The sequence below is a fragment of the Polyodon spathula genome, chromosome 1, assembly GCF_017654505.1.
Source record: "Polyodon spathula isolate WHYD16114869_AA chromosome 1, ASM1765450v1, whole genome shotgun sequence".
Taxonomy (NCBI): domain Eukaryota; kingdom Metazoa; phylum Chordata; class Actinopteri; order Acipenseriformes; family Polyodontidae; genus Polyodon; species Polyodon spathula.
The window spans coordinates 35,487,720-35,504,231 of NC_054534.1; the positions used below are offsets into that span (position 1 = coordinate 35,487,720).

Consider the following 16,512-nt stretch of genomic DNA (forward strand, 5'->3'; position numbering starts at 1 on the left):
TAAATGTGAACTAGGGAGATCACTGCTGGTATCCTAGTGTCAGCACATGTGTTAATTAAATCTGTGCGACTGTGCGGCGTGTCAACACCCAATGCTCTGTGTCTGCCTCAGTATTGTTCAGTGGCGACCAACACACATAACAAACCCACCTGATACATAGCCAAATGAGGCTTCACTTGCGGTTCTTCAACACAACCTAAAAACTTTGTGGAAACCCAGTTCAGGAAAACTGCACAATACCAGTAGTTGAGCAAGGCCAAATTGGAACTCAGGGAACTCAGACAGAAATTTTAAATATAGCCTCCTGTACTGTAATATTAATTAGGTTATTTGCATTTGGAAGGAGAATTTATCTCCCTAAAAGAAAACTAGGTACTACCAAAATAGCATGAGAAAAAGGTGAGATTTATTTTTCTTTTTCTATAGAATTCTGCCATTGCCAGCTATCAATATAGGTGAAATCCATATCCTCCTAATACCATTATTCATTCTTCTCAGTGAAACTCAGGTGTGAGTCTATATTCCCACCTGCTGGATATAACAGTACTTTGTGACAGCCCTTCAGTTAAGTGAGTGTTTGTCTCCAATACCTCCTCCAGTTGTCTAGTCCTGTTGCACTGTGCCTCTGCCAGTTCTTCGCATTTCTCCTTCAGCCTCTCCTCCAGCTCCTCGATGCTATTCTGGGTCTTCTCCTTGTACTGCTGGTGGAGAGCAATCCCTGCAGCAGCCTCAGCCGACACCTGCAGTGCTTCCCCGAGCTTGAAGAAAGCAGAGGAGCCACACTCAGAATGTGCACTGTCCTTCCAGTGCTATAAGTAGGGCTGTATTTTTTCCACAGTAAAAGTTTTTATTTCACGTCATTGCACAGTCTAAAAATAGGTATTTCAAGATACTTCATGATGAAACATAATATTTATGAATGCAGACAAAATTGCATTGTCACATTCAAAATTGATAATTTTCTCCAGAGTTTGTATACAACAAAGATTCCAAAATATTTAAATGCTTACCCAAGCAACCGTAAATGCTAAATTGCAGAGTATTTTGTTTTTTATATCTACCTTTTCAAGACATTCTATTTTCTCCATCAGTGAATTATATATATATATATAAAATAAATAAATAAGTGAAAATAATAGCAGACATGTTAAATGTACCATTCAAGTACTGACAGAGCGATCTTTAGCAGAAATATTACCGATCTTTGATGTGGCTGGTGTCTTTTTCACTGAAGACATTTTAAAGAAATCATGCAGCTCTATGCAGTTGTGTTCAGCCACTTACAGGAAACAAAATAAACTGGCTGCCAGGTTCCTAAAGGCAGTGTAACAGGTGCACCAATAGGGAAAACATTTGCTGTATTTATTTTGAAGTGAGAAAAAAAAAGATATTTACGCTACTGTTTCAGAAATGAGAATTTTCATGGGGAACTATTTATTACACGGAAACTGTGATAACCATGAAGAAAATACAGCCTGAGCTATAAGCCACTCAGAGGGATCTAACACAAGCCCTTGCCAGATAAAGACCTATGGTATGCACATTAATGTTTGAAAACAGTAGCTATTTTGCCTGCTGATAATGTCTGTACTGAAAGATCACCAATACTACATAATATTGTGGGTGTCTCCTTTTCTCCAGGTCAAAGTCTAGTTGAAAATGTATGTGTGGCAGGCAATACAACAATTATAATCAGTCTGTGAAACAAGTTGAGTATGCTCCAGGTCAAGATGAGCTCAGATTTTCTTTTCAGGACAAAGTGCAAAGAGAACCCCCGTTCCTGGGTAATGTTCAACTCTTCCAATGACTGCAGTACCTCTGTTTCTAGCCTGAGCACAGTGCTGCTGAGGCTAACAATTTTTGTGTCCAAGTTCTGCTTCTCCATCTCCAGCTGGCCTTGGTTCCTCTCAGCCAGCCACAGCTTCTCTGCCATTGCATCACACCGCTTGCTCTGGTTATCCAAGGCCTCCTGTAATAAAGCAAAAATGGTTGTCTATACAGGTGTATCTCTAAAGGTATCACTGTGTTGTAATTTTGATCAACATTTGTAAAAGTGGTCCTGTATTTCTGAGAAACTGTTTTGTGTAACAAGGTTTTCCAAGGGTCAAAATCTAATTTAACATAAAAAAAAAAAAAGTTAGAACAGTCATACAATTCCCATACAATAACCCGGAACAGTACTACTTTTCATTTTGGTCTTGACTGCTCTCATTGCTAAGCAATGCTGGACCTCTAAGGAAACTCAGGTGCTTTGGCAAGTGGTGTTGGTGACACACTAAGGGTAATGTTGAACCTCAGCTGTAGTTCAGCCTGTATGCGAGCATGGTGTCAAGGAGCACATTGCTGCTGGAAGTGCTGTAATGTCAATCGAGGGCAGGTCTACTCTGTTTTGCTGGCTAAATCTAAATCTAGGTCAATCATTTTTTGGCTAGAAAAATCCGTCCTAATCTGGTTAACTCTCAAAACTGGAATATAGCATTGTGACAGGATGCAGCGTGTGTTTTTGTTTTGTTTAGAGTGGATGTGACTGAGTCTGCAGGGTGGATCTGTGAGTAAATTAGTTTGGGTGAGGAATGCGTGGAATGTGTCTGGACTAATGAGGTGTTAATTAATCAATTTGTCCAGGCACCTGTATAAAAGGAGAGTGGTTGGGAGCGTGGTGAGTGTTTGTGAGAGTAAGAAGACCTGTTTGGTAGCGGTGAGTGAGTGAGTGAGCAGAGTTAGTTGTTTATTACTGAATGTTATGTGTCTTTTTATTTGGCCATCGTGCCCTTTTGTTTTGTGTGGTGATTATCATTTAATTAAAAGTATTTTATTTGCTGCACTTTCCGACTCTGAGTCTCTTCACTTTGGCTACCCTGTCACAAGCATATATATGTTCAAATATGTAACAGGAAGAAATATATTAATTGAAAATACATTTTTTGTTGTGTTACACTCACACACTGGACAAAGGAAACGCACATACATGTTGCATGAAATGTATTGATAGTTACTGTATACCTGAGCTTCAAGTAGTTTTTGATGTAGAGACTGCTGTAGGTAGGTAAAGGCATATTCTTGGTCATTAGCCTCTCCCAGAACATCCTTCGCATCTGACAGCTCTCTCTGCAAAGACAACAAGGAATACCAAATAAGCTTAAAAGACAGAAAATACTTTCAACCCAAAAACAAGGAGTTGATAAACTGGGGCACATTTTACCATGTGTATGTTCTGTGTCTGGAACAACATTGTAACACATGCCAAGGAATTGATAATGTTTAGATATTGTTAGGATAATAGCGTGCAAGCAGAGTTCACAGTTCAGCTTCACACACCATCCAGTTAGGCAAGATATTTAAGACAAGCAGTTGAGAGACTGTGAATGAGAAAAAGTTACCTTAATCAACTCCTGAAAACAGACCCTCTCTGTAGCTGAGCTATCTCCCAGGACATTAGGTAACTGATCATTATCTGATTTCCGTTTATAACTAGGTGCCGTATTTGTTGTGTCTAACGATAAATGTTTAAACTGTAAGTGTGTAACTTTTGAATACTTGAATCAATAAATTGAAAGTTACTAACATAGCAATTGGTATTGTGTGCACTCATTTGCAAATGTCAGATTATTTTCCTTAAACCTTGACTGGATTAAATGCTTTAGCAACATGCTCTCAGTTTCAGCTCTCAAGGTACACAGTAGACACATGTCAGATTCTGCTTCTATGACTAATACAGGTAATCCAAGTTTTAATAAGCGTGTACCTCCAGGTGTGTGATACTCTCATTCAGCGTGAAGTTTTCTCGTTCCAGCTCCACGACCCTGTCCTTTAGCTTCTTTAATTCATTCTGCATCACTGCCATGCTCCTGATCATGTCCTCGTTGTTCACCAGCATCCCTCTCATCTCGTATCGTATCCGGCCTCTCTCCCGGGACATCTCCAGGCTCTCTGCCTCCAGAAAAGCGTTTCTCTGCCACAACACCAAACATATAATGCTGCAATTCAGTACTATGAGAGACAATAACATTCTGCCAATTAAGAGGGCCATTCTGAAGTTAAATGAATAATAACAATGTAAAAACAAATCAGACATACCTAAGGATCCCACCGACATTCTGTAGATAAATTTTTTCAGAGAGCAATAAACTCACTGTAGCTGGTCAGAACTCTAATTTAACTGATCCTTTCTGTAACTATTGTTGTTTCTCCCTAGTTTTATACTGCTACTATTGATTATAGAAATTCCTCTCAGAAGACTTGCTTTAGCACTTGCTTCAAAACAGGGCCCTTTGAAAGGGTTCATCATGAACGAATGGACATTTGACAAGTCACAACACAGGATGTAGACATGCCTGGTTACCAGTTCAGCATATAAAATCAAGGAGATTTGTATATTTTGAAAATATACCTATTCAGTAAGCTCGAATACAGAGAGAAAGTATTTTTCATACACAAGCATAATTTATCAACAGAACTGTCATCCCCTATTCTTTAAACTTAGAATTTGCCAATTTGAATTATGGTGCACAGAACTGAAAGACGAAATGCTATGAATAAACTCTGTTACCTTTTCACTAACATCTAAAAGCCTGATGAGTTCCTGAATATAATCTCTTTTGTGGTGAATTCCAGGTCGAAGATTAGGAAGGGCAGGCAACATCTGTCAGCAAAAGACAAATTAAATCGAAAAATTAGTTTAATAAATGAATGACTGAAGGAATAAATAGAAACCTATATTAGTAGTGATGTTTTTAATTTATTTTCCTGAGCTGTAATTTAAAACAACTACTCCAAGTAGCAGAAGCATGCCATGTTGGCTCATAAACTGGTGCAGATAATACAGAAGAAGATTAGAACAGATTTTGATCTATCAGGTGACGTTGTTCCAAATGTAGATGTAAATTCATTTTTTAGATCCTCCGTGGTTTCGATCATTAAAACAGACCCCATTAACTGCAGGGTCCACATTTACAAATGCTTTATAAATACAAATTATTGGGGAGTCTCATTTGTGAAATTGCAAAAGTCTTTGAGTGTAAAGAAAACTATTTAATATAAGAAACAAAAATCAAGAAATTAAAGCATATTTTAGTGAAAAACTTCACTTTTTTTTAATATTCCAGTAATAAAGGAATACATTTAGCTTACCCCCTTGAGCCTGCCCCAGCTCTCATAGATAGCGAATCTACCTTGAGAAAAGTTAGTTGGGGGAAGAGCAACGCTGCTCCACTGGCTGTATGAGCTCAATGAGTTGAGAGAGACTTCTGAGGGTGTAGGAGACAGGCATTCCTGAGAAAGCAGAATAAAACACTAAACTCAGTAACACACCTCAATTACTATATACAATAGCTGAACTGACTTTAATTCTGGCCTGCTAGTTACTGCTATTTGCCAGCATAAATGATTATATTAAAAGGAGAGCCTGAGTATATCCATTTATATTGAAATCTCTCAGGCTCAGAACTATGTAACTTGCAACAGATTACCTTGAAGTCGGACATTCTGAAGATTCGGTCATATTCAGCAGATGGAGATCTATATGGGCTATTAAATGCCCTTGGTGGGGTCTCATTGCCAGGAATCTAAAAAAAAAGAAAAATCCATGACACTGTATATTAAAATGTTATTATATATTATACCGTATCTTACATATGACAGACATTACAAGATAAACCAGTATTTATTATTATACCGTTTTTACAATGTTACAGAACAGGCATTGGAGTTTACAACAAAAACATTAACTGAAAAAAACCTGCAAAATTCCTTTCAAAATAATTGTACTTTTTAAAATGTCCTTCAAAAATTAACGTGTGATTGTATGCACATTTTGATGACAGCTGAACATTCGTATTAGCTGTATGCCCCCAGCACTGCCTTGCAGTTTTCTCATGCAATTAATTCACTCGTGCAATTAACTCACCTACACCTTCACCCCAAGGCATGAATAATCTACAAATGCATACCTTAATCGATAAAGCTTCAGAATAGTTCCCTCCCACAAATTCAGTTGCTTCACCCCTATCTGTTTTGTTTGGATTTGTAGATGGTCCCAGGTTTGGATTAATCTCATGTCCACGTTCTGAACCTACAGTCGAATCCAACCCTGAGTCTGTGGTCCTGGTAACAGCGGATCCCTCTGACAAGGCTGGGTTTGAATTCTTCGCAGTGTGTTTCAGTCCATACCGTTCATTTTGGAATGTTGTATGAGCTGTATCTGTAAGCCTATCCCGATTCTCGTTGGACAAAAACAGCTGATATCTGGGGCTCATGTTGACTTTAGCTGCTAATTCAGCTGTGTCATTATCATACTTCGTTTCCATACTCTAATAAAAATGAGATTTAAAAGTGATTAATTATAATTGAAACCCTGCAAATAAAATATAACATCTACAAAATAATCTGATAATTTCTTGCAAGTATGTATATTCATTTTCAGCGATTCAGCAATGGAAACCTGATCTCCTATTTAAACAGTTATGCATTTTAAACACTTAATCAACTTTATCCTGCACAAGTACTGGGACTGAGATTTAATGCTGGGTTGAATAATTGGGAAACAACATATCAAAGCACAACCTTCAGCTTCAAAGCTTATCTAGCTCATTTAAGGCTAGAACTTACCAAACTCCTCCGGTTCTGGTTCAGTCTCTTCAAGGATCCTGTGTTGTCATTTAACATCGACTGGCCATTGATTTCCAAAGAGCCTTCCTTTTTGGATGCACTATCTTCAGCTAATGGTTTGGTTGCTACAGCACCACTGTTTGGGGTAACTGCTAACCTGCTTGGTGGCTGACCATTTGTATCCTTGCTGCTTGTTCTTGGTTTATTATTAGCCTCCCGTTCAACATTACTGATGCTTAAAAGTCCACCTCCAGAGCTCATCAACTCTTTTCCCACAGACTCAGAATCAGAGATCTGTGTAAGCATCTGATTTTTATTTAACTTTAAATCACTTTTCTCCCCCTGTGATGGGCTTCTGGGTATCTTGCCGTCTTCACCACCTGAGAATATCTGCTCTTTGACACTGCCTGTTCTTTTTAAAGTGCTTCCTTTAATCATAGATGAATCCTTGATTTTGGTATCCACCTTAGTGTTCTCTACCTCAGACATAAGCAAACTCTTCCGGTTGCTTGCACTAACAGCGTCTGCACTTGAATTAATCAGTTCAAGGCTTACACCATTGATTTTCTTCTCTGCAGAAAGGGATTTGTTTTCAAAGTTTTTCCTTTACTCCTTGTCAGCAATAACCTAAAAAACAAATAATTAAACATTTTATTATTTTAAAGAAGTTTCCTTATACTACCAGGTTCAACCGAGACACTAAACCACTGCTTTCCATGCTTAATCAGTAGTATAATGTAACTTTTTGGTAATTACTCACATTTCTTGCTAAGAAATGTTCCCAATGCCTTAATGCCATGTAATTTATACAGAATTTGCATACTACAAGCAGCAGTTACAACCAACATCCAACAGATGTTGAACCCCTCTCTCTCTCTCTCTCTCTCTCTCTCTCTCTCTCTCTCTCTCTTATATATATATATATATATATATATATATATATATATATATATATATATATATATATATACAGTGCCTTGCAAAAGTATTCAGACCCCTGAACAATTCTCTCATATTACCGAATTACAAATGGTTTCGTTCTGTTTGATATTTTATTTTTAAACACTGAAACTCAAAATCAATTATCGTAAGGTGACATTGGTTTTATGTTGGGAAATATTTTTAAGAAAAATAAAAAACTGAAATATCTTGCTTGCATAAGTGTTCAACCCCTGTGCTGTGGAAGGTCCCAGTTTGCACCGATGAAAGAAATTGCCCTAATGAGGACACAGTTACCTTACCATTGGCCTCCACCTGTGAACCATTAAAGTTGCTGTCACATTTTCTGGATAAATACCCCACTGTTGAAAGATCATTGGTAAGGCTATGAATCTGAAGGAAAATGAAGACCAAAGAGCATTCTACAGAAGTTAGAGATAAAGTAATACAAATGCATATATTAGGGAAAGGGTACAAAATAATATCCAAATGTTTGGATATCCCAGTGAGCACAGTTGGATCAATAATCAGGAAGTGGAAGCTGCATCAAGAAAAGGCAGTCCCTCAAAACTCAGCACTCAAACAAGAAGGAGACTTGTGAGAGAAGCCAGAGAGGCCAACAATCACTTTGAAGGAGCTACAGAGTTCAGTGGCTGGGAGTGGAGTAATGCTGCTCCCGTCAACCATATCAAGAACTCTGCATAACACTGGCCTGTATGGGAGGGTGACAAGAAAGAAGCCGTCACTCAAAAAGTACCATCTGAAAGCACATCTGGAGTTTGCCAGAAAGCATGAGAGTGACCCAGCTGTGATGTGGGAAAATGTTTTGTGGTCAGATGAGACCAAGATAGACCTTTTTGGCCAAAACTCAAAACGCTATGTGTGGCGCAAACCTAACACTGCCCTTGCCTCAAGACACACCATCCCTACAGTGAAGTATGGTGGTGGCAGCATCATGCTGTGGGGATGCTTCTCATCAGCAGGGACTGGGCATCTTGTCACAATTGAAGGAAGAATGGATGAAGCAAAATACAGGAAAATACTGCAAGAGAATCTGCTTCAGTCCGCTAAAAAACTGAAGCTTGGGAAGAAATTCACCTTTCAGCAGGACAATGATCCCAAGCACAAGGCCAAAGCAACATTGGAGTGGCTCAAGAACAAAAAGGTGAATGTCCTACAGTGGCCCAGTCAAAGTCCTGATCTCAATCCCATTGAGAATCTGTGGCACTGTTTGAAAATTGCGGTCCACAAGCGTCATCCAACTAACCTGAACAACCTGGAGCAAATCTGCCAAGAAGAATGGGCCAAAATCACTCCAACACTGTGTGCAAAGCTGGTACATACTTACCCCAAAAGACATAAAGCTGTTATTGCAGTGAAAGGTGGCTCTACCAAATATAAATGTGTGGGGGTTGAATACTTATGCAAGCAAGATATTTCAGTTTTTTATTTTTCTTAAAAATATTTCCCAACATAAAATCAATGTCACCTTACAATAATTGATTTTGAGTTTAAGTGTTTTAAAATAAAATATCGAACAGAACGAAATTTCAATGTACCATTTGTAATTCAGTAATATGAGAGAATTGGTCAGGGGTCTGAATACTTTTGCAAGGCACTGTATATATATAATTATATATATATATATGTTATTATATATATATTATATATATATATATTATATTATAATATATATATATACGAACTTACTTATGTTTATTTAAGACGTATGACCTGAATAAATTCTTTTTACGTGGACTAATTTACAAAAAGTCGCTGCTGTAGTCAGAGAACTGTCTGGTTACCATGGTGACTTGGAATAAATCCTATAGCCTACACTGCTTATCCTAATGTAAATGTAAGGAAGAAAAAAAAAAAAAACAATCTGCATAAGTATTTTTTTTTTTATTAATTAAGCTTTTTTTGTTAAAATTATTTATTTTAATCATCAATGAGTCATCATCGGATTAAATTATAATTGAACCAGAAGTTAATGTGTTTGTTGTTTTACTTAATGTAATTGCATTATCTTATATTTTGCATGTTTAGGACGTATCAAATCCTTAGAGAATAATCTTACATGGAATGTACGTTTAACAAATTTGTCAATATATATATATATATATATATATATATATATATATATATATATATATATATATATATATATATATATATATATATATATATATATAATTTTTAATTGTTTTTTATCTGTATGCAAAGTTTTCCATACAAAATAACTAATTAGCCAGCTAATGTAATTTAGTTTCCCAGATGACTGAGTATTATTGTATGTATCTAACACAAATGATAAAAATGCAACACTTGTACTAAATTAGAATGTACCGCCTCCTTTCTGAATTGCATTATTACTGGAAATGTCTCAGTTAATTAATGTTCTAAACATAGGTTTTCAACTAGAGGTACTTCTAATGGTGACAGGCGGTATGCAGGACGACTCAGAAATACAACATTAAAAAATGAAAGTGAAATAAAATAATGATCGTTGAACAGTTTTATAGTATGTATTATCTGTAAACCACTGTCAACACATATTTAATATGTGTTTAGCAGCTCACACCTCTACACATGCGTGATTTCTCTTGATTGGGCTTCCACTCTGATATTAGGCATGGCTGCATTTTAGTAAGAGCAATAGCGGATGGTTGAATTGTTTTCGGTTGTTGATAGAGTGCATCTAGATTATCCTGTGTGTCGTTTCGTGAGTGCAAAGTTATATCGAGTCCCTTTGGATAAATTTTATATTAGCTTTCATAAAAAGGCAAACATAATTATACTGAGATGGGAAGTAAATGGTAGTGTAGACTATTCTGGATTATTTATAATAATTTAGCCAAACAGAAAGCGAATATGTATGTTTCCGAAGAGATTTCCAAAGATTCTGTGCGTCCAAAAAAAAGGTAGAAGAATTACTGTTTGGTATAATATCCTAAACCAGCAGTTTGTCAGTCCCAAACTTGTGGCACAAATAAATGGGAACATTTTTTAAAATATTTTATTGCAACTGTGGTACCATTCTGAAGAGCGGAAATTGAAAAGTGGTACTTGCGCTGACACCTTCCGACAGAAGGAGTACATTTTTTATAAATGGTTAAAAACCACTGCTTTATAAGCATTATATACAGCTTACCATGGTTCACCCATATGTTGCATTGCATATATTACCTGCTTGCCTGTAATGTATAATGATTTACAATGGAAAGACCTTAATGAGAACCACATAACAATTGTTTTGCAGTTGTTGTTGGTAGTGGTCAGATCTCCACAGGCAGGGACACTATTTCCATGCTACCCCAATATGACTACGTTTTATTCCAAGACAAATTGAGTGACTAAATGATACAACCAAGAATCAGAGATTGATACGTAAAAGTGGCAATTATACTAATCTTATATAAATTAACTGGATTATCATTAGAAACTGATTCACAATCCAAAAGATTTTTGTAACAAACGGCTGTGCAAATTGAAGGCTTCTCCCCTGGAACGCATGTAAATGTGGCAATAGAAAGAACGTGCCCTTTTTCTATGATATGCCTCTGTACATTTATAGTATATCATGAAATGTAACTTAAAGGTGAGTGAAGGGTGTTTATCTTCAATTTTCTAAGAACTGATTAGAAATGTTGGAACAGTAGCTTTTTATAGCCCTTTATCTATAGCTTTAAGAATGGGTTTATAATCAAACATGCTTCAAACCCATTTTAAAACCAGCTGAGGAATCCCATGGGGCAATTTCTAAGTATATTGCTAACAGTGAAATTTTTATTTATTTAACCATCCTTTTGCGTCTTTACAATTCCCCTTTCTCTCAAATTTGGAGACATCTGTGTCTGAACTAAAGATTAGTTCAGTTGTATTTTTTTTTTTTCCAAGTGTAATTGTTTTCTGACTATTGACCTCTAAAGTGATAATTGACTAGTTTTGTTAGCAAAAAAAAAATAAAAAATACAGTTTTTGGTCATGCTACCTCACATTAGTAGTTGCAAGTTGCAATATATTTATATTACATTAACTACAATAGACAGAGGATCAGTAGTGCCTCCTTTCAAGCAACTGGACTGAGATGCATAGATTACAGATTGCAGAGGCAATATAAAATAAAATAACAGCTTATCTAACTCCATGCAGAATACCACAGTGACATGCACGTCATGTATTTTTATTGCTAGATTTAAAAATGCCTATTACTGAGCTAGGCAGATGAGAGTCATGATATGGCCACCTCCTTTTGACCCTACTTTGAAGCACAGATCAAATCAAATGCGTTATCTGTCATTTAGCTGCTCCTTCTTCAAGTTGTTTCTTGATAACATTACTGTTCTGTTCCTGGTAAAACATTACAAAAAAACAATAATAAGTTAATCATTTTATAGCCTAATATATGAGTATGCCAAGTATGTTTTCTGAAGTTATGGATTTTGGCACTGCCTTTCTATTTTATTGGATGCTTTCTCACAGAAGCACTGACTTTTGATAGCCTGCTTGTGTCTCTGCACGTCTTCCACCAGCATTCCCTGCAGATCTGTCAGGGCCTGCATCCGCTTTTCCAGTTCACAGTCCTAGTTTTTCTTGCTCGCTCCTGAATAACTTGCTCTGCTCTCAGTGGCTCCTAAATAAAGGAGTTTCGAACTATATTCTATAAGCACATGCTTTATAACGCAACAAGCAACATCATTTCATAGCTGAGCTGAACCCTTTCTTTCAAAAATGTTCCTTCAAATGATGTTTAAAAGCACACTTTTTCCAAATAGTATTTAACCCTTACAGTATATTGCCAGAGAATATGTGATACAGGTTAACCATTCTATTTAAACATGAATGTTAGGCAGATTCCACATGTGAATGGATCTCACTACCCAGAACAAATTCTCTCAACTGTTTCCAGAAAGCTAAGCATCACTGTAATTAAATTCATTTTCTTGTACTTCCAGCTGTTCATATGGGTCCTAACCAACTTCATTATTTCTGTTTTTTATTGCCCAAGGGAGCCTTCTATACTGCAATTCATCAATCCAACATACCAACTGTTTCACTGTATACCCTCTTCCATATGGATCTTCCTTGACATCAGAAATACATTAAAATTGCAGGAAAAAAGAGGAATATTCTGTCACAACACTATACAAACCACTCAAAATCCATAATGACATCAACATGACTACAGCAAATGTTCCCTTTTAATGTATGAACAACTGTACAGGATACACTTAAGAAATGGAACAACTTAATATGATATGCACATGATTTATAAAAAGGTATATGTATATAGTTAAATATTAGAAAAATAAATGTTTTTCACTTTTACAATACTTGTAATTTAAACACATGGTGATGACAGTGTGTCACGGTGACATATGTACAGTAGGTTTTTTTGTGCCCATATTGTGTCTTTCAGCAAAACATAAGGTGGGTCGCTACTGAATATTTCTTCTGGCCAGTTCCAATTACTTCCAAATAAATATTTACTGGTAAATAAAATCTAATAATGGTTTAACAGGAGCAATACAATTAAGAAAACCTTTGAATAGACTAAACTTGCAGATATCGGTGGTTCAAAAGCTATTTAAAATGGACATTTGGGTAGCAACATCATTTCGTAATGTGAAATATTTACTATATCGGAAGGTGTTTGTGTAACAAGATGAAGTTTGAAAGCAAACTGAATGTTCAAAAGCCATTTTTTGAAAAAAAAAAATGAAACCTATAATCATTCAAATTAAAGAATCACAAATTCTACTTCTGTTGAATTTTAACCTCTTCTGGCGTATTAGGGAAATAAACAATTTGGCATCTGTCAAAAAGAAACGACTTACTATGATAACTTCATTCTCTGCAAGGCCAGGCTGCTCTCTCTGGCTTGGTGCTGTTTAGGGTGTGTCTCTGACCGTTGAGACTCCAAATTGCTCAGCTCTAATTGAACCCTCGTTCTGTCCTTTTTTGTCTGGACCAGCTTAATAGACAGAGAGGGGAAAGCAATCCTTGAATAGATGACACAAGACACATGGCAAAAGAACTAGGGCTTTGTTACACACATCAAAAAAAAATATTTATATATATGTATATGTGTGTGTGTGTGTGTGTGTGTTAAAAGTAGTAAATTTTGCACTCTCTGAAACCATAGTTTATCTTAATACTTTTATTTATAACAGACAAACATAATGCAGCGTTTGGAACAACCATTATAAGAAGTAGGAGAAATGACCTGCTTCTCTTCAGAATATAAATTGTTGTTATGTAAAAGCACCTAACAACCAACCACTAGGGGGTGCTGTACAATAACATGGAGTGATGTTTTAGGAGTAGTGTTCTAAACTCTTGCGGCTGTTGCAATAGTCACAACCAGTTACAAACAAGTCAAGTCTAGGGTGATTTTTTTTTTTTTTACTAATTATGTGTGTGATCCTTTATGAACATTTGTGGGACTATTTTCCTAAAACTTTTCTCAGCAGAAGGGTAACCAATGAATCATTATAAGTTCAAAGTAAATGTAGGTTAGAAAAAAAGTTATTTCAAAGAAAATAATGAGAAAAATATATTTCTAATAGTGATAGTGCAGTGATTCCCATCCCTGGTCCTGGGTCCCCCTGTGTCTGCTGGTTTTCATTCCAACTGAGCTCTCAATTACTTAACTAGACCAGCAATTGAACAGATCATTTGCTTAATTAGACTTTTTTAATTGTTTCAGCTCTCAAACAGTTGCATATTTCAAGTTAGCTATACATTTATGTTGTGTAAAAATAGCCCTGTCTATCATTAAAGAATTCACGATCGGGTATTATGGACTTTTAATATATTCTGTTATAGTTTACACAATGCTATCTTTTGTTTCTTTCCAATATTTACTAGGTATAAACCTGTTTAAAGTGCTTGGTAAAGATGACTGAATAATGCATTATTATTATTATTATTATTATTATTATTATTATTATTATTATTATTATATTATATTATTAATAATAATAATAATAATAATGTATTTATTTCTTTATTTCTTAGCCGACACACTTATCCAGAGCGACTTACAATTGTTACAAGATATCACAGCATTTGCACTTGTACTCCTGTTGTTTGAAGTGTATAGAGTCTGAATTTGATTATTGCTTATCAAGAACATTTCAAGTAAAATTTTCAACTGTCCAATATATTAATTCCCCACATCTGATTTTGTTAAGCAAAGATTAAGGAGGCTGTGTGGTCTGGTGGTTAAAGAAAGGGGCTTGTAACCAGGAGGTCCCGGGTTCAAAGTGCGTGACCTCGAGTCACTTAACCTCCCTGTGCTCCATCTTTCAGGTAAGACATTGTTGTAAGTGACTCTGCAGCTGATGCATAGTTCACACACCCTAGTCTCTAACAGCTACCTTGGATAAAGGAGTCTGCTAAATAAACAATCATTATCCTAAGAATCTATTAGAAATGTATACTGTAGTATGTATTTTATTATGTTCATGGGTCAGTGTATTTTTATGCCTGCTTTTAAAAAAAAAAAAAAGTTAGTCATTTATATAATAAAAATGATGTAATGTTAGGATTCAGGCATAGGATAAAAATAATTAAACCATGCATAATGTATACAACCAGCAATTGGACCTTATGGCACATATTGACAATCGAATATTAAATTCCACATAATCAGCTTGAGAAAAGGGTATGATTCAAGAAAAGAGCTAAATTTACAAAGTTTAACATACCTTTGTGAAGGGAAAGTGGGTTTGAAACAGTCGAGGTACTTATATTGTGACAGAGTGACCGAAGGAAAGTATCAGAAGAAGAGGGCTTTAGCGTCTCCTGTTAAACATCCCGAGCTAGTGAGGGTTCTATTGCTATTAGAAAATGGATATGTTATAATTATCACAGATTTTTTTTTTTTCCAGCATATTCCTGATAGTTTTGATATTTCTTATTAGGGATGGAAATTTCAAATAATTTCCTTTTCAAATACACTAGGCCAACATTTTCGTGTATTCAAATACCCGAAATAAAGAATAAAAGGCAAATACATATGTGTCCTATAGAAGACAGCATAAAAAGTGTGAGCCGCTAAAGTTTAAATTAAGTTCACTCTTCGGAGAAGCCGGGCGGGCTCACAAAGTGTCCCAACAATGTCCAAGACGAGATTTCTTTGATCAAGTTACTTGGTTTATTCAGTAACCTGTAAATAACTCAAAACAAGGATACCTGGTTGTACTTTTAATGGTTAGTGCAAATGTTGACGTTACTCCATCCATTCACAGAAAGTCAACAGTAGACGTTTTACACTGAACTACTTCCACGCTGTTTTCTCAGTCACTGCAGTGTTCTGCTTGGCATTTAGTACGTCTTTATATTCAACATAAGGCTAAATTACCATTCTAATTTCAATGTTACTCAAGTTAGGCTTCCTTTTTAGCACTTATGATATCCATTTGTTTAAAGTTAGCTGGTGCCGTGCTCCCGTAAGCTGTTTAGCTGAAAAAAAGGCAACAAAACTGGCAACACTTTCAAACAGAATATGTTTCCTGTAGAATTCTGCTGTTACTTTGAACACTTGTCAAGTGTCAGCATTTAAAAAAAAGACGCATTTGCTTCTACTAGTAGCTAATATAAGTCTTTTTTGTGTACTTGAATAAGTAATATGCTATTCAAATAGATTTTTTTTCGTGTAATGACTCATTCCTATTACTTCTTGACACCATAGCTAAATAAATTAGCAAATAACTTTTTTTCAACTCTTTCTTGGGAAAACTGGCCAAAAATCTGATATTATTCTTCTTAACACCACAATGTCCATGTTCTCTCAAGCAACAATGCTGGTGGTTTGATTGAAATGCGTTGGTTATTGATGCAGGAGGGAACATGATCTGGTCTACACTGCAATCCTTAAAAGATTTTATTTATTTTTTTGTCTTGTGGTGAAGGCTCCCGAGTGTACAGAAACGTGTTTGATTTATGAACATTTTAAAA

General features: G+C 35.9%; 1 protein-coding gene across 3 annotated transcripts in view; it reads right to left on the reverse strand.

The window, feature by feature from the left end:
- The window catches only part of LOC121317992 (cingulin-like), a 49,966-nt gene that overhangs the window by 12,594 nt on the left and 20,860 nt on the right, over positions 1–16,512 (reverse strand). Inside the window, exons 3-12 of one of the 3 annotated variants that reach the window (XM_041254129.1) lie at positions 13,386–13,522; positions 6,607–7,233; positions 5,949–6,308; positions 5,469–5,564; positions 5,131–5,271; positions 4,550–4,642; positions 3,746–3,952; positions 3,004–3,108; positions 1,817–1,969; positions 591–758 (exon numbers count right to left, since the gene is read on the reverse strand). In XM_041254129.1, the coding sequence (XP_041110063.1) occupies positions 591–758; positions 1,817–1,969; positions 3,004–3,108; positions 3,746–3,952; positions 4,550–4,642; positions 5,131–5,271; positions 5,469–5,564; positions 5,949–6,308; positions 6,607–7,095 (1,812 nt within the window). In that variant the 5' untranslated portion in view covers positions 7,096–7,233; positions 13,386–13,522. The remainder of the gene's footprint in view (positions 1–590; positions 759–1,816; positions 1,970–3,003; positions 3,109–3,745; positions 3,953–4,549; positions 4,643–5,130; positions 5,272–5,468; positions 5,565–5,948; positions 6,309–6,606; positions 7,234–13,385; positions 13,523–16,512) is intronic. The other 2 variants (XM_041254140.1, XM_041254149.1) reach the window with 2 other exon arrangements.